General features: G+C 39.1%; 1 protein-coding gene and 1 non-coding gene across 2 annotated transcripts; one reads left to right on the top strand and one right to left on the bottom strand.

Annotated features, from left to right (window-relative positions):
* Positions 1–834: 834 nt before the first annotated feature.
* Positions 835–915, bottom strand: TRNAL-AAG (transfer RNA leucine (anticodon AAG)). Its single transcript has one exon. It is a non-coding gene; the product is annotated as a tRNA-Leu (tRNA).
* Positions 916–18,570: 17,655 nt separating this feature from the next.
* Positions 18,571–19,740, top strand: LOC144702250 (alpha/beta-Hydrolases superfamily protein). Its single transcript, XM_078574220.1, has 2 exons — positions 18,571–19,154; positions 19,266–19,740. Exons 1-2 carry the CDS (start codon positions 18,592–18,594, stop codon positions 19,696–19,698), a joined length of 996 nt encoding a protein of 331 aa, XP_078430346.1. The 5' UTR covers positions 18,571–18,591; the 3' UTR covers positions 19,699–19,740.
* The last annotated feature ends 5,966 nt before the right edge of the window (positions 19,741–25,706 follow it).

Raw genomic sequence — 25,706 nt, 5'->3', positions numbered from 1 at the left:
CTCATCGTAGTGGTTGGTTCAGATATGACAGATGGACACTGATATGTGTTTTGGAGTGTTGATGATGATGAAGCTGAAAAGCAAAATATAAAGGTCCAGGTCCCTTCAGGAGCTCTCAAGCTAGGGTTCACTTTAGAGGAGGTGATATGTTTCACTAGGAGCTACAATCAGGACTGTGAAGGCAACAAAGAAGATATGGAGGTGGCAGATCAGCATGAAGTGAGAGCCCAGCTGGAGGAGATACAACATGAGTTTGAAGATGCAGGGGCAATGGAATGATGTGGGTATTGGGTCTGCACAGGGTGTTTAACGGTATGACTGTCGCGTGCTTCCCTTGGAAGGGCCTACCAAGTAAAGAAGAGAGCTCAAGAAATAGTTATGTCGTATAAACATCCGTCATTTTAAAATTTGACTTTTGGAAACTGGGATATGACTGAAAAAGGAATTTAAATATTTTTTGTGAACTTAGGATTTGTTCCTTAGTATTTTCATGAATAAATCCTAAGCCTGTGTTCAGGTCCTCCAAGCTTAAGCCCACTCAGTGATATAGCAATTAAGGAGATAATAGCGTGACACCCCCTAGGTATGGCCACATGTATTTGTCGAAATTGATGGAAATCCTGTTTCAACATATGTTATCATATTGACTTGATTCTAAATTTAATTATTGTATATATTTTTTTTTTCAGTAGTTATCTTTTTAAAAAGTGACTAGTCGAAATTGCATTTGAAAACAAAAAAACTAAGAAGCATTTATGTTTTAATAAACTATTATTATATTATTTTTGAGTAGTGGAAATTTGGATATATAATAAAAAGGAAAAACTAGTTAGATGTTGAGAGTGGGATTTGAACCCACGCCCTTTCGGACCAGAACCTTAATCTGGCGCCTTAGACCAACTCGGCCATCTCAACCTGAGTGTCAACTTGTTTCAGAGTATTAATTTACACAAATTTAACATGTACGTGAAATGGGAGATATCACAAAGATATAAACAGAAGAATGTACGTGAAATGGGAGATATCACAAAGATATAAACAGAAGAATGTACGTGAAATGGGAGATATCACAAAGATATAAATAAAAGAATGAACGTGAAATGGGAGATATCACAAAGATATAAACAGAAGAATGTACGTGAAATGGGAGATATCACAAAAATATAAACAGAAGAATGTACGCGAAATGGGAGATATCACAAAGATATAAATAAAAGAATGAACGTGAAATGGGAGATATCACAAAGATATAAATAGAAGAATGTAAGTGAAATGGGAGATATCACAAAGATATAAAATAGAAGAATGTACGTGAAATGGGAGATATCACAAAAATATAAACAGAAGAATGTACGCGAAATGGGAGATATCACAAAGATATAAATAGAAGAATGTACGTGAAATGGGAGATATACGAAATATATAAAATAGAAGAATGTAAGTGAAATGGGAGATATCACAAAGATATAAAATAGAAGAATGTACGTGAAATGGGAGATATAGGAAATATATAAAATAGAAGAATGTACGTGAGATGGGAGATATATCATATATAAAAACAGAAATATGTACACGAAATAGTAGACACAATCAATACATAAAAATAGAAATCTGTAAAATATAATAAATAAATATGTAAAATATAAATGAATGTCAAATATAAATGAATGTAGTATCATTCTAAATTATGCAATTAATTATACTAAAATGTGTTCTTTTCTGCTACTTAAAAATTCAAGTGGCCCTATAAGGGACTAATGAGAATAGGTATGTCTACCCTCTTCTTCATTGAACCTTTTGATTATCTGTTTCTTTTGTAAAGATAAAGAACATATGTAGAGCTCTCTATTTTCCCCAGAAAGAGAGATTATCATGAAATCAGGAATATCATGCCTATATTCCTTCTGAGATTCACATCATCGTCTCAATTTTTTATAAAAGCTTCAAGAAATCAGGAATATTGAAGAAGTGTCACTTATTTGATCTTTGAGATTTTTTTTGTAAATGTATTTGCGTTGGAAATTTTAATTTCATATTTTGTCAATTTAATGAGATAGTATTTTGAATATAATTTTGAGATATATATATTTATTTATTTTGAGGTTTAATCTTTGCTATATTAGTGCAGCTCATTTTTATGTCTTTCTCTCTCTGTTCGCACTTTGATGTCAGACGTTTACAAAGACATCGTCCGACGGGTAAAATGACTAATTGAATATAACTATGGATGCGATGTAACCTAGGGGAGTGTACGTGCAGGCCCCGACTCGTGGTGATTCGTTGAACTCCAAGCTCCAAAGCGGGCGTCCGGTGACGGTGACGCTGACCTTCTGACCCTTGTCAGAGCGACGATGGCGACTATGGCGCCGAACGGAGTAATTTTGTAGAGCTCGCACGTAACGAACGGGCTCGGCCTGTACCTAGAAAGACGCTCAACACATAGTTTCTTGATAATTTTCTCTCACCTAATCTAACCCCAGTGGAGTACAATCAACAATATACTGAAAGACGTAATGTAATTGACAAGCAGGAGAGCGGCATACCTCGTCAATGAAAGCTCGTCAATATATTCTGCGTCGAATGTGGCCGGTGCGGTTGCCCGCAGTGTGGACAGGGCGCAGGAGCAATTTGGAGGGGAAGGGAGCCATGAGTCGCGAGTGAGAGTCGATGGCGGAGGTGTCGACATTGGTGTGATAAGCAAACGACCGGCAACCGCTCAACTGACGACGGTGTGGAGGCAGGCGACCATCAGTGAGGAGAAGGACTGGGCAGTTTAAATGGGCCCGTGATCGGCGGAGGATTCATTGGCAGAGCTCGGCTCGACAACGGTTCCGACTCGGTGGTCCGGGTCGAGGAGTGTTTCTAATTGCGGGTCATCGTATCCAACAAGTTCTAATGAACTAGCCAGACAAGTTATCATCCGACAAGAATTACCGATCCTGCCGGCACAGGGACCGGTAGATAACCCGGACACAAGCCAAGCCTCACCGTACCATGTGACCGATCGATTTAATAGAGGGGTCAACACGCGTGTCCGACCGGGGGTCAAGCTTCGGGCATCTGCGAGGTGCTTGGGAACCCTCGGCGGTCTGGTATCGGATAGTAGGCGGTCAACTGTCACCGACGTGGTTCAGCGATCCGCCGAGTAACACCCGTGACGTGGGCACACAGCAAACCACCGTGGATTCAGTTCGCGGGCCGTTTCAAGTCCACGTAGCGTACTGCCCGGCAACCCATGTTGCATAGTCGCGCGGGTCAACGAGGCACCGATTGGTCGTGTGACGCGGCACAAGGGCGACATCACTCGCTGGTGCAATTCTGAACCCCAAAGAGGGTGGCGACAAGTCCTTCCGAAAGCGACGACGGTCAGATCCCAGAAGGACTCGTCATTATGGCGGAGTTGGAGCACCACAACTCCTTGTTGGGGGAGTAAGGGCCTCGACTGGCGACCGCAGTCGATTATCCAAGGGCAGAGAGATGGGAAGTCAAACAGCGCACGGGGGATCGGCGATCGGAAAGACACCCGTCACATGGTGTTTTTCCCTCTACTTCTTGGCCTTGCTTCCCTTCCTTTCCGTTTCTCTTCTCTTCTCCTTGGTTCCTTTCTTTCTCATCTTCTCTTTCTTCTCTTCTTCTCCTTCCTCTTCTTCTCCCTTCTCTTCTCACAATGAGACCTGGATGAAAAATAAATGTAACACACAACTTCCAGATCTGACTAGAACTTGGTCCATCATGGCCTTATATAGGACCATGATGGACCCAATACACAGTACACCTAGGGGCCCAATATGGGACCCCTTTACAACACTGAAAATGAAAATACATGGGGAAATAATGAGGTGACTCGAAATAAAATGACAGATGAAGAACACGAAGATACAAAGGCTTCATGACGAGTACGGTGACTCGTCATGACGAACACGAACATGAAATCAAACAACTGAAAACAGATAATTAAAACATGGCGATATGAACGCGGACATGCTTGACTCGGGATATGAACGACAGTTGGTTGAGAGAGAGAGAGAGAGAGAGAGAGAGAGAGAGAGAGAGAGAGAGAGAGAGAGAGAGAGAGAGAGAGAGAGAGAGAGAGAGAGAGAGAGAGAGAGAGAGAGAGAGAGAGAGAGAGCACAATCATGGGCTGCCACTTGTGCGTTGGGCTTCGGTGCTCCGGCGCTGGTTGCGCCGGAGGTGCTCTCACGTGCGGTGGACCAAAACAATGATATATGGAGTTCCAGATATTGTTTTGACACGTGTGAGTAGGCGTTGGAAAGCTTAGGTTGTTGGCTATCTGCCAAGGGATAGCCAAGATGATTAGGAAAAGTCTAAGAGGAGGTAGAACGAGAAGAAGAAATGAACCTTTTTTGTCATACCCAAGGGGCCCAAGGTGATCTCTTCAGCTCCCTACCAACTGGCTTCAAGATCCAGGATGCTCCTAGAAGACTACTTCCACCTTCAGGAGTAAGGTGGACCCAACAACAACTCAACAAAGGAAGAAAATGGAACATAACAATACTCAATTCTTGGCTGCCCTCAAGGAGGGTGAGGGGCTCTTTTATAGGGGTACATGTGTTTTTTTTCAGCCATTGTTGGTGGTTGAATCATGAATGAACGTCCAGGATTGGGTTCTTGAGACCTCAATCCAGATGATCAGACCCCAACCAATTAGATTCTTTCTCTCCAGGTCGAATTTGTAGGGAAAAGAACAAGTTGGTTAGAGTTCGTTACAAAGCATTCCTAGCCCTTGGATTTGAGCTGGAATGGACGGATGGGTTCCACCTCATTAATCATGGACTGGATCTTGACCCTGGGCTCTCCTCCAAAAAATAACTGCCAGATAGAGTCCTCCTTAGGTGTCTTGATCATCCTGAAATCCTCCAAGGATCTTATAGAAGGTTTTCTTCATGCTCCTTCACAACAAGCCTATCGGTTGAGTCAACTCCGCTGATTAGCATGCATCTTTTTATTCATAGCTTCTTTTGATCTGTAAATTTATCCCAAGCCTCAAGACTTATATCTTGACTTCCTCATAAAATTTTGTAATTTTATGACCACAAAAAGTCAACTTTTGACCTGAAAAGTCAATATACTAGGGAAATTGTTAGATTTGTATTCCACTTGACTCATTGAGTCTAGTGGGGTTTAGAAATATCCCTGAAATCCTCTTAAATATAATCCAAAAATATGTAACTTGGTAAAATACATGTCACAACATTGATGGAAACCTCAATTACGTAGAAAAATTAGCTTTTTAAGTAATGGAAAAAGTGGAAGACATGTTCTCATTATTATGTAAAATAATAGTTTTTTGGTAGTGTTGAACTGAATTTCAGGGTAGTTAGGATGAAGAATGCATGCTGCAAATGAATACCCTTATTTGATTTTATTAGTTACGCATCAGTACTAATCGAATGACGGATTAGGGTTTGACAATAAACCTTACCCTAAGTAGTTCGAGAGTCTCGCGCGGATGATGGATTATACATATATGGTAACCGATGACGGTAAAGGTTCCATGAGAGAGTTTGAGACTACTCGGTATGTTCTAGAGCACGAGGTGTAGGTTGGTACCCCACGGAGTGGAAACTTAACCTATCGATTGGGTTAAATCAATCCTTATTTAATTATTCTATATATTGATATAGTTTATTAATAAGGTTGGTCAATAAATCTTATTCGGCCATTTAAGTTATTAACTATAATAATACATGGGCCTAGAGGGTCACACGCACAAGGTCATAAGGGCATCGGTGGATATATCTTACTCAGTAGGATTTTTGAGAAAAATCTTAAGTGAAATATAAAGAGGGAAAGGGGTCCCATTTTAAGAACCCATGCAAGCATGATTTATTTTCTGTTTATTCGCACGTGTTTGAACAGTTGTATGGACCTACACGTTTGAGCATTTGTGAGCCCATGTGTGGGCGTATTAGAGGGTTTCTCTCTCCTATTAGGGGGCCCTAATTACTCTTAGTTGGGCCTTCTCCCCTTTATTTATAAGGGGGAGGCCCATAGTTTCCCCAATAAAAGGTGGCCCTCCCATATGAAGAGAGAAGAGAAGAGAAGAAAAAAAATTTGATTTTTTAAAAGCATTTTCTTATTTTTTAGTGTTTTTGATTTTTCATCATATTTACAAAATGCCACTGCAAAGTTAACAGAGAAAAAAAATCCGAGAGTTCGCCATAAACTGCCACCGTCATCTCCCGCATCCGCCCTGAGGCCATCTCTCGTGGCCACCCTGAGGTCGGAGAACGTCGCCCTTTGGCAGCTGCCCTAAAGCCGTAGGCATGCGGCCACCATCCATAGGCCGAAACAAACCCCCCCTCCCTTTTTCTTATCTTTTTATACATGAAAATTTGTTACTTTCAAAATCGTTGATCTTGAATGACACAGAAAATGGGAACTATTCATTAAAATGAGTATTTATGTCTTAAAATTTTTATCAGAAAAAGATAAGTCTGCATTGATGGTGATGAGGAGAGAGTATTTAATCAAATGCTGGGATTCGCGAAGAGCAGCACCTTACAATGTTCATGACCAATCGGATCCTGACGTACCTGTAGGTACCAGAGGAGATCACTATGATCGTTACTGTATCCGTATCAAAGAGATGCGACAAATGGTTCAGATCATTGTGAAATGTCCTGATAAAATGCCTGGTGGCATGATCAAAGCCGATGATCGTAAGCTATGTCCTCCATCACGAGGTTGAATGAAACTATCCATGGAATCGTGCGCCGTGTGAAACGTAGATCATCGCCGTTCTTAACCGAGACTCAGGTTAAGCTTCGTCTCGGAACTGTCACGGGGCTAGGAGTAAAGCATCCCGAGGTTGTTTCGTTGGGCGTGGAGAAGCATTGGGAACCCCAATATCTTTCTTCGGAGTAGTTCCTTTTCCTGTCCCATAAAACCAATTTAGATCAAAATTTGGCGGCAGCTTTGTCTTTCTTCCCTTTTTCCATCCATCCCTCAGCAATATAAATTGAGGATGTATCTTTATAAAAACTATACTCTAACTTGCGTTCAAGTTTGTGGGATGATAGAAAGAGATTGAGTTTTTGAGGTCCATCAAGCTTATACTTGGTGTGCTGGTTGTTTTGAGGAGAGACAGTAGAGAATAGTACTATCTTACCTACATAGAAAAATTGGCATGCTCCTAGTAGAAAGTATGGATTTACCGTAACGTTCCTCATGATAAGCCTAAAAATGCGTGTAAATATATTGTTGATTTGAAGTTTAGACTTATACAATAAAATTTATAAATACCCTTAATCACTAAAAATAGAATATAGATCAAGCAAGGGGTCGAACCACAGGGAGGCAGCAAGCAAGAATTTTATCCAATTTTTAATGAATTAATTCAAGGATGAATTAATTTTGTAATTAATAAACCTTAATTATACTTAATAATGTTTTTTAATTTATCAAAATCAAGTAAAAACTTATTTTTGATATTAAATATTTCGGTCAAAAAGCTCAAGATGTAATTATTTCAATTATAAGATCAGATTAATTCGGTTTATTAATTTCCCAATTATTATAAAATTCTAAGACAATTTTTATGAATTAAAATTGGGAATTTAATAATCAAGAAAAGGATTTTGAAATTGGAGTTCGAGATGGACGAATTTATGGCTGAAATTTTATTTTTAGCATTTTTATATATTGAATTAAATTTCCAAAAAATAAAATTTTAAATCTAGAGAGAAAAACTAGACGAGCTAACCTAGAGAGAGAAAGTGAAGAATTTGGGGAAAATGTGAAATCTGACCCTAAATTAAAAATCTAAAAATGCAGAATTGTTCCAAATCTATTTAAAACTAAAGATGAACAATCAGATATTGAATCAGACTCAAAATGCAATGCTAATTTTATTAAAAACAACTTCTAGGCCATGTACATTTCGCCCATGCCTCGGTGTTTTAGAATCGTTCAAGAAGAAGTTAAAAATACAAATCAGAAACTTACAACTTTGAATGCAGGATCAAGACCTGTCGACTTCCAAAGCAACTCCTGTGTCCTTCTTGGCCAAATCCTTGGGGAGAGCTTCAAAAAGTGAATTTCGCCCTTTTCTAGACCTCTATTTAAAGATCCAGCCGTTTGGATTGTAGAGGGAGAAAAACATGCCCTCAAAATTTCAACCCAATCGAATGCCTAGATCTCAAGATATCAAGCTTTTACTGAGGATTAATTATGGCGGTTGGATCGTTTATCGTTTATCTTTCGTTTATCGTTTATCGTTTATTCTCGTTTTCCCCATCCTTGGCTCGTGCGATGCCACATTTTTTCGCGCTTGAACAAGTCGCAATCATTGTGAAATGATTATCTCGTTTGAATGGTCAAGAGAGCGCCACGTCATCCTGTTTTAAAAAATAAAAAAAGACAAAAGAGAACTTTTACTTTTCGTTATATTTAAGAATACACAGTCGATTTCCGTGTGCATTTAATGCACGCGGCGAATCGACTACGGCTTTCAAACTGATTAACAATGTGCCGAAATATTTGATTAATTTTCAATGCACGTGTGTCGGTTGCCACGTGCATTAAATGCATGCGGCTAACCGACTGCAATACGAGGAATATTCGTGTTTAATAAATGCACGCGGAGATCAGTTCTCCGAGTGCATTTATTGCACAAAAAAGGTAAAAGTAAAAAAAATAAAAACTGTACCTCTCTCTTGCCGGCTGCGCCACGTCGTAAATTCCGAGCTAATGATTGGCTCATTATGGCATCGCGATTTGAGATGCCATAATAAGCCAATAATGCTCTTTCTCTTTCTCTTAATATTATTTTAATAATATTTATCCACTTATTCGCTTGGATTTCTGGCGAATGACGTGGATGCCCCTTGATATATATATATATATAAACATATTATAAAATACCAAATAAATAGAATATGTTTTATTTAAATATGAAAAATTCATTTCTTGGCTATAGAATGGTCAGAAAATATATAAAAATATGGAAAAAATTCTAGAAAAATAGGAAAGACCTTACCAACATTTAGCCAAGCATTTAAGGCCTTGTAAAAAATATTTCTTCAATGAAATGAGGTTAAATACCATATAAAAATGATAAAAATTAGAAATAATAGTAAAATTACAGTGTAAGTCTTTTATCTTCATTTTAATATGATAACATGCAAATATGGTCATTAGAACACATAAGTACAATGTAAAATTCATCAATTAATCCTGTTAATTTGTAAGTTATCACCTCACCTTACATTATTTCTTTTCACCGTCATTATTAACATAGATCTATCATGTCATCACATTACTTCTTTTCACATTACACTACATCTTAAATCCCTAAATATTTCTTTCATGCCCTATCCCTTTCACATCATTGTATTTTTTTTTATTTTACTGTCATCCCACATACTAATTTGTTCTACCATCAAATGTCATATAATCCTTGGCCTCACACATTCTTGCACATATCATTATCTTCTATCTAGTATAGTTTATATTAATCATCCTAATATTATTAATAATTTTCATCTCATCGCCTTACATTTTCCTTGTCTCACTATCTTGCATTTTATAGGTATCTCCCCTCATCTTGTTAATTGTTATTTAAATAATATTAAATCCTCAATTAATGCTCCATATGGAGACAGTCCATTCTCATCCCTAAATATTTTTATTTCTGTCAGGACTTATCTATAATTTTATTTATTTGAAATTAAAATCACCAAAGAAATATTTAAAACATAAATTTGAATTTATAAATACTTTTTTCTCAATCTATATTTCATGGAGAATCAGACAAATACATTTTAAGTTACACTTTGTACATCACAAGAACCATCCCTCATTCTTAAAAGAATACCTTTCAGAAAAGTCTATATCAAGGAATGCAACTTGAGTAATGTCAAGAGAATTGTAGAAAAAATTCCCATAAATTGTAGAATCTACAAAAATAAAAATTAAAAATTTAACATCCCATACATCAATGTCTAACCCTAACGATATCAGCCTCAGTAGAATAGACATATCTGACATTTGTATAAATAAATCATATCTTTATCCATGTAATATCAAAATAAAACAAAGTTCTTATGATAAATAGTTCGTGATCATTATTTCCCAGGAATCCTAATAATCATGTGATTGGTTGCAAGTGGATGTTAAGCTTACATACCAGCCCACTGAAAAAGTTGATAGGTATAAGTTTAGACTAATAACCAAAGGATAAAACCAACAGGAATTGAATATGTAGAAACCTTTATTCATGTAATAAAACATACCACAATCAGATTACTTATGTCCATACCAATTCATCAATTATAACAGATGGAAAATTCATCAATTAGATGTGTTTATTAAATTTATAAATGATTATCTGAAATAAAATATATAAACGGAAAACCACCAGGTAAAAACCCTAACAACCCTTATTATGCATGCCATTTACACAAAGCATTTTATGGTCTGAAACAAATTCCAGGAGCTAGGGTCGACAAGCTAACTTCCCACCTTCAAACCCTTGATTTTAATAGTCCAAAAATGGATAATTATCTATTTATATGCCTCATGTAAAAAAATTTCTCAATTTTATTCATATATTTTAACCAATTTTAACCGTTTTCCCCAATTTCTGTGAAATTAAATAATTAATAAATCATCCAAAAGACCAATTATTTATTCAATATCTCGGAACTGCTCATTATTTTTAGGCATTCATCTTATACCACATAATCAAGGTTATCTTCAGTTCTGATATAAATACATTTCATCTTTTTTACAACGTGCCAATATGGAAACCAAAAACCATTGATTACCCCTTGTCCATTTTCATCATAATCTCGTAACAACTATGCTTAGATTGATGAATCTCAATACAGTGGTATTTTTGGAGCTCTACAATATCTTAAATAGGTTTTGAGGTTAATAGGGTTTGTCAGAAAATGCACAATCCCAATTTGTATGACATACAAGCTTCAAGGCATCTACTACACTATTTGAAAAGGCAGCTTCCTACATGGTCTTATGATTCATCATGAATCATATCTCTATAAATGCTTTGAGCGATGCTGACTGGTAATGAGATCAGACATAGCAAAGGTCTACATGAGCCTATTTAATTATGTTATACATACCACTTGGTACAAGGGACACCTTTAAACTACATGGCATACTGCCACATCTTCTTAAAGTACTTATTGCTGATAACATATCGAAGGCTTATTTATGATAAATTTGTATGACACTAGTTATTTGTTTATACAAAATGGGTTCAGGATGATGAAAGTTGTCTTCCCTCAAAGACCTGATGATGGGGGAGTCAATGATTGAGCCTTGGCTGCCCATTATGACTTACATGTCATTAGACATCGCCCATTGCATGATCTTCCTATGTCACCAAAACACATTTACTGTTATGCCTTCATGCCTAGTAGACTCACAAATCATCCATATACTTGCCAATTTTTTATCTTTTTATTTGTATGTCTTCGAGCATGTGACTTTTCTCCTCAATTCACTGAAATGCCTGAACATTGCCAAAACAGTATTCTTCTAAATTTTGAAAAGAAGCATTGAGCAGGTAATTCACAACAGTCTCTAAACATATTCCTCTAAAATGTATAAACCTAGTTGTAGCGATATAACATACTAACATAATCACATAAAGGTAGTCTATCTATTATTTTTCCAACTTATTTCCATTAAATCAAGAAAAAAAACCATCCAAAATTTCTTATAAAAATGATTAAAAGAGAAAAAACAGCATCTATGACCACAAAGAATAGATCTCTTACTATTTTTGCATTTTTACTTATCCAAGATTGACCTCTTACCTATTTAGTAAGCTGCATGTGGCCCGCACTGATGAAGATGAGGAGACATGATCACAGATCAACATGCCATGATCATAAGGAAATCACTAATAAACATGGCCAAACTTCAAGACAACCCAGGCCATCTATAAGTGATTTTCTAATCTTTGCCATCCTCTCTTCTTAAGGAAGATAGGACTATCTGATTTAAATTAAACCTCTTTTCTTCTCTCTTTCTCTCTCTCCCTCTCTCACAGCATTCTGATTGGTTGGAGCCCCTCATGAGGGCGGTGGAGCCCTTTGTGCAACAAACCAAAAAACTGGCTGCTGATGATGATGGTTGCAGACGAGGATGTGGGTGGGCTGAAAGTAAAAGGGGTCCAAACCTGTGACTTAATCACATCCGTTGGAGCCCCTATGAAAGAGATCAGATGGCCAGGAGCAGATTCGACACTTTCTTCTTTTGTGTTTTCAGCCATCTAATTTGTTTTTGTTATTTGAAACTGGTCAATTAATTATTCTGATAAAGATAGAGAGTAAGATGAGGATTTGTTTGCTAGCAGTGGTTCAAGGTTCTAGAACCCTGAATTTATCTATTTTTTAAAGATCATGGCACCTATCATTATTTTTTTGTGAAAATAATTCCCAGTTCAATGACTTTCTGAAGTTAATACATATTATAATTATGATGCCATCACAGTGTCTATTGCTTCATGATGGTTTTCACTAAGATTCCTCAATTGAAGTAACAATATGACCATGAAGCTCATATATTTATTGCCTAATTCATATTTCAATAATATGAGAATTCTAGGCATCTAAGTAACCATCTCACCTTGATTGATTTTTTTAGGTGATTATGAACCAAAATGCTTGAGGAGGTAATTAGTTTCTAAGAGTAAGACATATGGCTTAGAGACATGTTAGAGGAGCGGAAGTCCTTGGATAAAATTTATACAAGCATATAGTGCCATTTTGACATGCCAAATGTTGTGCATACAATCATACACATGTTAAGAATATTTTGCTATAATTATATTTCATATTATCTTCAATTTAATCCAATATTAATTTTCATGCATTGATTTATTTGTTACATTATTTTGGCATTTTCACCATTAATTAAAAATTCTTTTCATACTAAAGGTCTTACGTAAATAATATCACCAAGATGTGTACTTTGACATTATGATTTTTACAGGCAGAATAACCATTGGGCCTAATTATCATTTGATGTCGATCATGTTTCAGGCGCCAAATTAAATAACAGAAGAAAATAGAAAATGGAAACGAAAAAAGAGAGGGTGGGCATTGGAGTCCATGGTCAATGGGCAGAGAGAACCAACAGTCATGGTTTGCATATTTTGGCAACCATGGTCAGCGAGCACCTGCGCTCAAGTAGACATAGAAGAGGGAGTCAATCTCGGCCCATGCAGCCTAAATCCCTAGGCCCAATAGGCCCCACCGTTGAGAGCCCAAGTAGTGATTATGGAGACCCGCGCGGTAGGAAACATTTTTTTAATTTCAAAATGAAATTTTGTTTGTGATTTATATAGGTGTACTAAATTTTGAAAATTTTGATACATGATTAACATGATATTCTTTTAAGTTCTAGTGCCGGCCTGGCCAAATAAGGAAATACAAGAAGACATGATCACAACCCAACATGAAAAAATATTATTTAACATAGACACAACAAATGACCAGGATTCAAGCCAACACTGCCCCAAGTCCATGTCATAACTGGGCCATCTTTATAAAGTATAATCTAGAATATCTGATCTTTATGAAGGTGATATAATGGGAGATTATAATATTTGATCTGATGTCTTTATCCTATCGTTAACACATGTCACAATATTCCCATCACAACATAAGTGGATGACTCAGCCTATAGTGGATGTCACTGATTAGCTGATAATGCACACATGGATGTGGGATCCACCAGAACTTGAAGGAGTTAACACCCGCGATTAAATCATAGCCATTCAATCCCTCCCTTGGGAAATTGGACAACCAAGGGTAGGGTAGTCAATCTTCACCCATGACCGATGTTTATTCCTCCTGGAACCTCAATCTGATGGAAATATATGTGGCTGGAAAGCCAATCACACATTCCACATCTCATTCCATGTTCATTAATATAACATATTCATTATGGTGCACGAGTGATGCTTATAATGAGTCCATGAATGCATGATAAGACTTAGTGAATTATGTTGAGATCGTAATACAGAGAACGTATTCTTTTAGCATGTGTTCTAAACATTCCTATTCGAAGGATACTCGAGACAGACATCAAAGTATATGGATAGAATATCACTATCTAGCCTCACTCATATGATAGTATGGTCGGTGCAGTGGCCATTAGTGTGGAGACACTAAGGATCGATAGTGGGTGTTCTTTAGTGTAAAGAGTTCACTGAATTGGTCCATAAAAATCCTTGAATGGTATTATACCAAACTGTCAACCAGGTTGTTTCACTTCATTGGTTGTGTAAGTGGTCCTTAAACTTGAGACACCAAAGACGTCTTGTAGACGACATTTGTACTTTCTCTATGATTAACGAGTCCCTAATCATGGAATTCAAATGATCTTAGTTCGGGTGCATCAAGAAATTCACGAAGACAATTGAGTGGTCAAGATTGGATCGTTCACCCTCGATGTAATAGTTGACAGCTCAAGGAAGACGATGCAATGTAGTCCTTGGCCAAGGCAGTGAAGTATCAGAGAAGATTTCTCTGATGATTTTTGAGTGCATCAATACTAACTCAGATGACCGATTAGGGTTTGACAGTTGACCATACCCTAAGTCGTCTAAGGAGCGTCAAGTGGATGAGTGACAATACATATACGATAATCGATGACTAATAGGTTCCATGAGTATGTCGATACACACTCCTTTTTTGGAGACTCAACCTATCTATTGGGATAAATTGATCCGACATTAATTAATTTATATGAAAAGCCAATAAAGGTTATTCGGCCACTAGAGTCATTAACTAGACCGATACATGGGCCTAGAGGGTCACACGCAAATGGTCTTTTGGATGTCGTAAGATATCCTTAAGTTTTGGGGGTTTTTATGAAAATAACTCAGTAGAAATAGGGGAAGGCCCTGAACAAAATTTGCATGGGCCAGAATTTTTCAGGGGCCGTCCCCTTCTTCTCCCTTCTCCCCACAACCTCTCTCCACTCTCGATACGATGGGGACGACGTAACAACGACGACGGGGATTGAATGGGGCTGTCAACGCGAAGGAGGAGATTTGATGTGCCGAGGATTACATGGATATGTCTAGAGGCTGCAAACTTGAACAGCTCGACTCATCTCGCTCTGGCATCTAAGAAATCACAGATGCGATCCGTGCAAAAGTACTTCATTTTAATATTTTTTTGATGTCGTTCGATTCCGTTACATGTCCTCTGCTGCGTGAAATCCTCATCTTCATCTAGATATAGGATACTAGAACCCAACACAACCCGTAGCCATAAGGAGCAATTTTTGCATCATTTTATGCAGTGTTTGATAGAGAACATCAAGAACATTAGGATACTCTCTCTAGAGTTCATCCAAGATGATCAGGAGTGGGCATAGCTTTATAAAATATTTGCTAATTCCACGGAGGAGCTGAAGAAGATCAAGGTGGACCCAGGTTGTGCTAGTAGAGAGGACACAAGCCAGCACTCACGCTAGAGTTAGGCGCGACAATCACCGCCCCTATTCTTAGTTTTTCTTATGAAATGTTCTAATAGATATTTAAATTTTAATCCTACATCAGTGAAATTTTTTTGGTTAAAACTAACTTGTAATCAAGATTTAATTCGAATTTGTATGAACCGCCTCAATGAGGCATTTTGTCGGCCATCTTCTGTTATAGTGTATTTTTGTTATTTCTCACTTATAATCCTTTAATTTATAACATAAAAATATTATAAATAAATCCAACTAATAAATATATCTAGATCTCATTCTATTAAGATAATATACTTTCTCTTAATTATGTAGATAGTAAAGCATTAATCCTCTCTTATTACTCCTCCTACCCCTTATTCATTTCTTATTTATTAAATTGCTCTTATATCTTATTAAAAATAAAATACACCTCTTTCACTATCTGGTTAAGTATTTATCTTCATTAATATGCAATAATAATCCTTATCTTAAACAGCACATACCTACCATTTAATAATAATAATGAAAAATATTTCATCTCTTACAAGTAGTACCTCTATTATTATCTTCTTCTCTATTCCATTTCTTTAAATATTATTAAAACTTAAAAAATTATACTATTTTTTCTAGATCTCTGTCGCTCTAGTAACACTATTATTAGTTCTTCTCTCAACACCTATCGTCTTAATCTATCTTATTTAAAAATCCTCAGAATTATATTCCTACTAGTCTATTTTCTTTCTTCACGTAAGTTATTATCCTTCATCATTATGTCTTCATAATACCTACCTTGACCTTGTTACTCTTAACAACAATTTTATCTTAGCACTCTCCTCTTAACTATCACTATCTCTCTCATCCTATTTTATTTTACAACCAAGACCTCTTATTATCCCTATTTTCATGTTATCAGCTTATTCTCCATTTTTTAAAATCATACATTAGATCTATCTCCTAGAGTCAGTCCCTGTGGAGACAACTTCAATCACCGTTAGACATCTAGAGGGAGTTTAAGAAACATATAAATTCGTTATCAATCAGGATTAATTAAAGGAACTTTTAAGAGTACAACACTATATTAATATAAATTTGCTATCGTCAAACATCCAAGAAAAAAAGTATGTGAATTGAACTAAATTGGGTTTTCTAAAGAAGGCGCAAGCATCTAAGGCAGGCCAATAACAGTTCGATCGAGACTTATATCAATCAGGATGATCTTTGCTACCGTTTCACTTTAATACTTCGAGCTAGATTAATGGATGGTATAGAGGAAAAAATCAGCAGGGGTCGACCAAATGGCTTGATGCATCTAAATGTCTTATTTCTCAGCTGATAAAGTCATTTTATGAGTTAAACCAACATATGTGTCAGTAGTACAAAAAAAGTTAATTTGTTTATGTTCTGGATTATCTTAACCATGTAGCTTTATCATTTTGTATTTATGTTATGAAATGTGAAGATGGTTTTCACATTATGTTTATGTTATATGTGCATGGCGCAACTTGAAGCTAATAATTTACTTGAGAGGTTGAGGTTTAGGAAAGTATTGCGTGAGGTGTATGAGAAGAAAGATCCAATATATTCAAGGGAAAAATTTGGGATCGATAGCCATAGGGATCGGAATAGAAGTCTATTATGGATGTCTCAGAGCAGCTGGTCTGATCCTGTTGATAGTAAAAAAAAGGCATTTCCCGTTATATACTTATTAATGTCCGACTAAAAAATTAGACATTAAGGAAATGAAGTTAGTGCCTTATACTAGTTTTGGTGATGCATATGTAACCTGATAGAGCCCAAGGAATCATATTGGCGAGCATATTGAAGTACAATATCAGAAACGAGCCAGAGTCTAAATTCATGTGGACTAATTGGTATTTGAAAGACTCCATTGATTCTGAATCTCCGTATCATAGAGTTTGATACGTTATGCGCTCAAGAGAGATTGGTCAATAAAAGTTTCACGCAGATGATACTGTCATGGATATGCTAATCAAGATTATCGCGGCCGGAGAATTTCGAACATTGCTTGGACTTAATTCTTTTGCTGGTGCAATATTAAGTGGGAGAAGTTGTGATATGCTGGAGGATAAATTTACTATTATGGTTGAGATGATTGGTACTGCGAATTTAGTTTTAGTTGATTGTGTCAATCATCCAATTTCAGTCTTTAAAATTCATTCTGTCAGGTGTTCCATGTGTAGTTTATGAGGTCTTATTGGGCCTTTATGAACTGTTTGCCTATTTGCGTGATGAATAATTTTGCTTCTGCGCTCTCATTCTCTTCTGCCAGTCTCTCTGTCCATCTCTCATCGTTTTCTGCCAACGCTCTCTTACTGTTGGTGCCCTCTATCATCTCATATTTCTCTCTTCTCTCTTGTCAGATCTTTCTCCCCATTTTTCTCATAGCCCACTCTACATCGGAATGTTCTTTGTTGGAGTCTCTTATCCGAGTGATAATTTCTTGAAGTAGTGACATCTTCATCATTGTGGTAGTCATCTGCAGAGGTCCAAGGCAATAGTTTTAACATATGTATCTGGTGGATATAAATTTGAGGGAGATCTATTGAGATTTCTCGGCTTCGGCATTTATCAAAGGCATTAATTGATTGAAAATTGATTCAATTGAAAGCCTTAGCTGTGCAATATAAATTATATGCATGTTTTAATAAATAGATGGTTGGATAGACCCATCGTTATCGGCCAGCGCCGACGACTGGGTAAACAGAGCTGTGTAAAATCAGCCCACCAACGCAGACTCACTATGTCCACCCAATGGGCACCAAAAGATAATGCATATTTTCCTGTGTTATCTCCACCGCACTAGTGCAAACTGTCCACTCCATTGGCTGCTCGCAGCCTCTTCAGGTCCACATCCTCTACATTTTGGAAGCGAATTCTAGCTAAAACTACTATGGCAAAGTCCCCAGAAACGAGGAATATCCCAGCATGGCCCCATGTACTAGTCGGCATGGCATATAACTGAGTGCGCTTTATCTCGGGCAACTCCTGAGATAACGGGTATAAGGAAAAATATCTGAGAGAATTCGAAGTTTTTCACCGGGTGCTGACAAAGGTGTAGGATAAAAATTTGTGTTGTTACCTCTCGCGACGCTTCTCTTATCCTCGTGCATGATCCAAATAAAATTACGATCTTTCGACCTCGTTCTGTCGGGTTGTTCGTTGGGACGCCAGGTTCGCACGAGGGTCGAAGTCGTCGGTACCCATATGAGAAAATCGAGCAAGTGGAGCACAGATCCGGACGCCGAGAGGCAGAGAGAGGACCTGGATTGGAAGAAGGGAGAAGAGGCGATGGTGAACAAGGGCGGGCATGAGCTTCTGGAGATACTCAACGTGAGGGTAATCGGGGAGGGGGACAAGCCTGTGGTGCTCTCGCACGGCTTGGGCACTGACCAGTCGGCGTGGCAGAGGATGGTGCCTTATCTCACGCGGGATTATCGCGTCGTCCTTTACGATCTCGCCTGCGCCGGCAGCGTTGACCCGGATCACTTCGATTTCCAGCGATACGCCACCCTCGACGGCTTCGTTGACGATCTCTTCGACATCCTCGACGCGCTCGGCATCGAATCCTGCGCCTTCATTGGCCACTCCATCTCCGCCATGGCCGGTATCCTCGCCGCCGCCCGCCGGCCACAGCAATTCTCCAAGCTTGTCCTCCTCGGCGCCTCCCCGAGGCGCGTCTTCAGCCTTTACCTCAATCCGTCATCCCGTGATATTCAATCGTCAAACATTATGAGAAGGGCAAGTTTATAGATTTTTTCTAATTGCAATTATGGATGGTACAGGTATATAAATGACACAGATTACGACGGGGGATTCGAAGGGGATGATCTTGAGGCTGTCTACGAGGCGATGCATGAGAACTATTACGACTGGGTTATGGGCTTTGCGCCGCGGCTGGTGGGGGTGGACATGCCGGAGGCGGTGCAAGAGTTCTGCCGGACGCTGTTCAATATGAGGCCCGATATCTCGCTCTTCGTCACGCGAATGGTGGCAAGGAGCGATGTGAGGGGGATTCTGGGCATGGTAAGCACTCCCTGCTGTATCATCCAAGGGGTCAAGGACAGCTCCGTGCCAATCTCCGTGGCCGCCTACTTTGAAGCCCATCTCGGCGGCCGCACCACCGTCGAGCTGCTGCAAGCCGAGGGACATCTCCCACATCTCAGCGCTCCCGCCGTACTCGCCCCCATCCTTCGCCGTGCTCTCTCTCAACCTTGATCCATGATTTACCTTCTTTCCCATCAACTTCGTTCTTTATGAGGCCCGAAATCACTCAAGAGGGCTCTAGAGAGAGAGAGAGAGAGTTAATGAAAAGTAGCACCATGTATCTTTACACGATACTGTGGTCTTTTCCATGGTATACTACTGCACATTAGGGCTACTGTGTTAAGGGTAGGAAACGGCAAACATCATTTGTCATGTTGATGGATTTGTGTCACACTGATGTGACTGTGACAGATGACATGATGATGTAATGGTGACGAATGGGTGAGGGTCTAAGAGGAGTGATGTGACAGCTGTCATGGATGAATGTGGGACATATTTTTAAATGATGAAGTAGAGAGAGACAGAGAGAATGAGGCAGATAGAGTTAAGAGAGACCTAGAGAGGGATAGTTGGGGGAGAGAGAGAAAAAAGAAAGACCATGGCAGAGAGAATGGGGGGAATAGAGTAAGAGAGACCGAGAGGGAGAATAGGGAGAGGGAGAGAGAAAGAGAGACTGAGACAGAGAATTAGTGAATGTCCTCCTGATATCCGTCCATTATCCAGTATCAGACATCCGATATCTGATATCCATAAAAAATCAGGATGGTGTCTGACATCGAATATTGGATGTCGGACGGATTTCGTATGGCAGGTGTAAATGGATATCGGGATGTCTATTGAATGAGTAGGGATGAGGCGGATATCGGATACCGGATATTAGATTTTGATATCTGGATAACGTAACCGGTATCTGGATATCAAAATCAGATATCCAGTTATGTTTTGGTTGGAATCCTGTAGTCCCATATGGAAGAAAATTAAAATTATGAAGGGTATATATTTTTGTCCTGACGTTTGCACAAAAGTCCCTGATCTAATTTGCGCGCTCAAACGGATGCTGTCTGTAAAATAATTGGAGATATACACCTCCGTTTCTATATTTCCCTAACAAAAACTATAGGAAAATCCAAATTAATTCGATAAGCCCCGACAAATATTTTTAGTGTATTTTTATGCATGCAACATGTAACCGAGAGCTGTTTTAAGGGCATCTTCGGAAGAAAAATTTTAAAAGTGCCCTTTCGACCTTAGAAACTACTCTAAACTCCTATTTTCCTTATACTTATATCCTTTTTATAGTTAAAAACTTAATATGTCATGCTTTTTCTCAAATAATTCCCAAAAAAATCAATGAAATAATAGAATAATCTAGAAAATCCAGTAATTCATCCCCACATTAGTTAACCTTGAATTTAATTTTTTAAACTGAAATTTCTTTTTAAATAGAGTTATTCCAAGTTCAAATAAATTCCAAAAATCCCTAAATTAACAATTTTTTTTAATAAAATCAGAATTCACTTGGAATAATGAGTAACATATAAATATATGATGATGACCCTATTTTAAACTCTTTAAATGGATTAAAATGTGTTAATTACTTGAATTAAATATATTATGATCTAGAGGAGGAATCAACTCATATGTTAATTTAATTTGGAACTATTATATAATTATAGTGCTTGTAAATCTTAGGACGTTACAGTAAAAAAATCAGGAACATTATTCATTAGGTGTTAGGTGGACTATTAGGAGGAAAAATAATGACTTAGAGATTAAATTTCTCATTAGTCAATTGGATCTAGAAGTAGATAATAATTATAGTAGTTTTATTTTTAGTCCATTGTGTTAATACTTTTTGGATCATTAATTGTCAGGTGGAATTAATTGTAGGAAAACGTATCACTATTTAGAGATTACGAAGTTTATATTTTAATTTAATCTAGTACTAATATATAACTGTAGTGGTTGTAAATCTTAGAACATTATGTTAAAATTTTTAGGAACATTACTCATTTGGTGGGATTATGGGATTATTAGTAGAACACAATATTATGATGTAGAGATTGAGTAGCTCATATGTTGATTTCTGGTAGTAATATATAATTATGGAGGTTGTAACACTTAAGACATTATGTTAAAATTTTTGGAACATTACTTATTATCTGGGAATATCAGTAGAACAAAATATTATGATTTAGAGATTGAGTAGCTTATTTGTTAATTTAATAAAGTATTAATATATTTCATTATAATAATTTGAGATGCTAATATATACCATTTTAATTTTACATTCCCTATATAGATAATTACAAAGTGGCATTATAATTCTACGTAAAATATATTTTTCATCTTTCATTATTAACCTGTAGTGTTTAATCATATTACGAAATAAAACAGTAAATAATTTCATAAATGGTGTGAAGTTTTTATTATATTCTCCGCACTATGTATATTTCTAAATTTTAAATTTTGTAAAATTTCTATACTTCTAAGCCCAAATATCATGTTGTTGAACTTTACATTAACTACATGGACAAGTGATGCATCAAGTGATGTTAGAATTTCAGAACTAGAAATATTAAGAAGCTTGAAAAAATAATTTTGGAACAAAAGAAGCTTCTTTTGTAATCTTTGGGCCACAAAATACACCCTCCATAGTAGTATTTGTTTCTCCATGAGTCCATAAACGGTTTGTGCTTATTTGCTCATCAGCTACATAGTCAAAGACAACAAATAAAATGTGACCATTATTTAAAATATGCATTATACGGCCATCGATGTTAGGGATGTGTACCTCTACATGATGCAACTACCCCATCTTTGCCATCCTCACCATCCGAATCCAGCTCGACATCATTGTGCCATTGCTTGTTGTCTTCACACAGCCAACACTTCACAGTGATGAGTGTTTCAATGCCCATTGGTGATAAATGTGCTCTCTTGTACGTGACAATAGCATGCCCCACAAAGAACATTCCTTCCGCAGGAGCACTCGTTGCATAGACTTGCAATAATTCTCTTGTAGTTGAGGCAAGTAAAAAGAAGCATTTTGCCCTTGTGCTGGCCCACCAAGATAGTGGTGTAAAGACTCCCTCATTAGGCACTATCTCTATCATGTATTGGTTGAAGTCATCTAAGGTTGACCTTGTTGACGCGGGTGTGCGTTGGACTTTTTGCATAGTGCTCTTGATGTCGGACGTCGTCGGTGGCATCGACCGAATGAGTATCGAGACGATGCTCGGATACCTAGATGGTGTCGGACGTCATCAGTGACGGCGTCCGACAGATAGTTCCCTAAGGAGATGTAACTACGTGATGCAGTGTCCTAGGCGAGATGTACTTGCATGCCCCGACTCATGTGGATTCACCCAGCTCCGAGCTCCCGGGTAGACGACTGATGATGGTGACGGTGACAATGACCTTCTGACCCTCGTCGGAGCGACGACGGTGACTAAGGCGTCAAGCGGAATAATTCCATTGACGCTCGCACGTAATGGACAGGCTCAACCTGTACCTGGGAAATCACTCAACTCGTAGTTTTTAGGATAAAACCTCTCACCTAAACTAACCCGAGTGCGGTAGAGTGCAGCCAAAAATATACTGTAGAAGATAATGTAACAGGCGAGCAAGGGGACAATGTACCTCGTCGGTGAGATGCTTGTGCAGGCCGGTGCATGAGTCAGTGCAGACTGCTAGGCAGAGGTGTGCCAGGGAGGAGCCTGGCGTAGCTCAACAGGTGGCGGAGACGCCGTGCTGGAGCGGGTGTTGGAGGATGAAGGGGAGGACAAAGAAGTGGACGCGGTGACGTCAATGTGCGAGGTAGTGACTGGCAAGCCGAGTAGCATCAAGAGATGCGCAGGATGGCGCGATGTGCTGATGCACGCTGACTTCTGGTCATGACGACGATGCGCGGGCGGTGCAAGGCAACATAGTGCACAGACAGTTGGTTGTGATGCTGGTAGTGACGCCGAGCGGGCACAAGGACGACAGTCAGTGGGGAGCACGATGGTTCCAGCGCACTGGCGACAACAACAGTGACCCGCGTGAATGTCGTGTAGAGGGCGCGCAACCACGTCGGTGGTGCAATGTGTTTTGCGTGGAGGTTGAGCAGTCGGGCAGCTCAACGACCTGTCAACTGGGTTGGGCAGACGAGCGGCGAGTTGGGGCACGTATTCAGTGGGATGCCCGGCAGTCAATCAACCAGGTAGTATGGTTGATCCAAAGGAACCGCATGCGGACCAAGTAGATTTCTTGGCAACCGATCAATCTGGGTGCAATCGAGCAAGGGCATAGTACATGTCCGGGTGGACTGCTCACGCCCATCAACCGCGCGCAGCCGAGCCGGGCGGTGTACGTGCCCGGTGGGTCGCTCGTGGACGGTCACCTTGGGGACAACCTTGCGATAATGATGGGCATGCCCACGGAGGACGTCCAAGACGTAGTCGCATTCGCTCATAGCACGCGAGCTCAAGGGAGGCACACATCAATTTCACTGTCAGGGAGGTGGCTCACCAGAGCGCGGCAAACTTTGACGGTGGACGGTGTCATTCTCAAAGGGGTGGATTAGAGAAGCGGGTGTTGAGTGGCGCCGCGAGGGCAGGCAACGTTGGCACACTATCCTCTTCTCCCCCTCTCTTTCTCTCTCCATCTTCTTCCTCTTCTTCTCTCCTCTTTCCTCTTCTCCTCTCTCTTCCTTGCGTGAGACTGAAAAATGAAACAACAATTCAATACGAAGTCTGGTTGGCCGACCTAGGGCGCCCATGTCTCCCTTGTATGGGGGGTCAAGATGGGCCCCTTAGGTAGGTCCAATAAGGGGGTCCATTAAGGGGCCCTTATACATGGGGGCCCTTATTACAACCAAATAAAGATGCAAAAGGAGAAACATAAAGATAGGGCCACGTGACACACGATTAACACATCATGACACGACGAACATGAGTACGGACACAACAAAAATGGACACACGAACGTGATAAAACAAATAATGGAACGAGCACGTGTCGATGAACATCAAAACATTGAATGCATAGAGGTGCTTTTACCAGGGATATTTGAACCTAGGCGTCTTTACCGTCACCTTAGCGTGCTGGTCGGGCTGGACGCGAACGAGCGGAGCCGTCGATGACGCTGACGGTGGCTCCGATGATGTCTTTAGGGGGCGGGCTGGTGCACTCCATCAGCTCTATAGCCAAGAGTCCAACTCTCTTCCTTTTTGGTTGATCCATTTCAATGGGACCAGCCATTGCATGTGTTAGCAAGTCACATAGCAAGAGAGATCGTAAATATGCGATTGTTGATTGTTTGATGCTCTCATCGAGCATGGACCCTTTCAGGAATGGATCCATTAATGCCGTTGTAGTGACTGTGTCATTCACCCACATGAGTTCTACATACTGCGTTAACTTGCATTGCATTGCCTTGCACGCTTGCACCATGTTGCATCGATCTCTTTCATGCAATCATCACACATAGAGAAGAAGGTTTCCTCAAAATTTTGGACTACATCGCCCACATAATGTAGAAAACCTTCGATGATGAAAAACGCATCATTTATGGCCAGCGTCTCTATCCGGCAAACATGATCATTAGAGACAGAAAATCGCCCAAGAATGCGACATAATTCTTTCGCCAACTCCCACTCATCCTTTGACATCTTCGTCGACTTCCCTTTTGTGCTAAAACTCTTCGGCACTTCATCTATCACATCATTTTTCTTCGTAGCAATGAATAATATAGTATGTATGTTGTTCCAACGGGTCTAAAGTCCAACATGACTATGTTACTATCTTCAAGTTCATGGTTGTCTTCACATGCTTTCACATACTCCTCTTGTCGCTAAGCAGAGCTTCGAATGCCATGCACTAGAGTATGTGCCTTCGCTATTGCATCTCCCAAATAAAACAAAGGACATACTCCATCATTGTCTTCAACCACTAAAAATATATCTCCCTGCAAGTTTTCCTCATCATTATCAAATTGATCAGCGGTCCTGTCCACATCTCCTTCTTCGGGCACTACTTCTTGAGCCCAGGGAATGCCAAAGCTTTTATTTGTCGCTTGGACGACAATGTTAAATATGTGTGTGACCAATGGGACATGTCGATTGGTGCTAAACATTGGGTTAATGCTCTTTATCTTCTTCACAATCACTGATAACACCCTCTTATTAGTAGAGGCGG

The sequence above is a fragment of the Wolffia australiana genome, chromosome 4 (genome assembly GCF_029677425.1).
Source record: "Wolffia australiana isolate 7733 chromosome 4, ASM2967742v1".
Lineage (NCBI taxonomy): Eukaryota > Viridiplantae > Streptophyta > Magnoliopsida > Alismatales > Araceae > Wolffia > Wolffia australiana.
The sequence above is the reverse complement of the archived record's forward strand: the minus strand, read 5'-3'. Positions and strand labels throughout refer to the sequence as shown.

Coding starts and splice junctions, on each gene's coding strand:
- LOC144702250 (XM_078574220.1), top strand. CDS start 18,592: ATGATCCAAATAAAATTACGATCTTTCGACCTCGTTCTGTCGGGTTGT. Junction 19,155..19,265: donor CTCCTCGGCGCCTCCCCGAG/GCGCGTCTTCAG, acceptor TGGATGGTACAG/GTATATAAATGACACAGATT.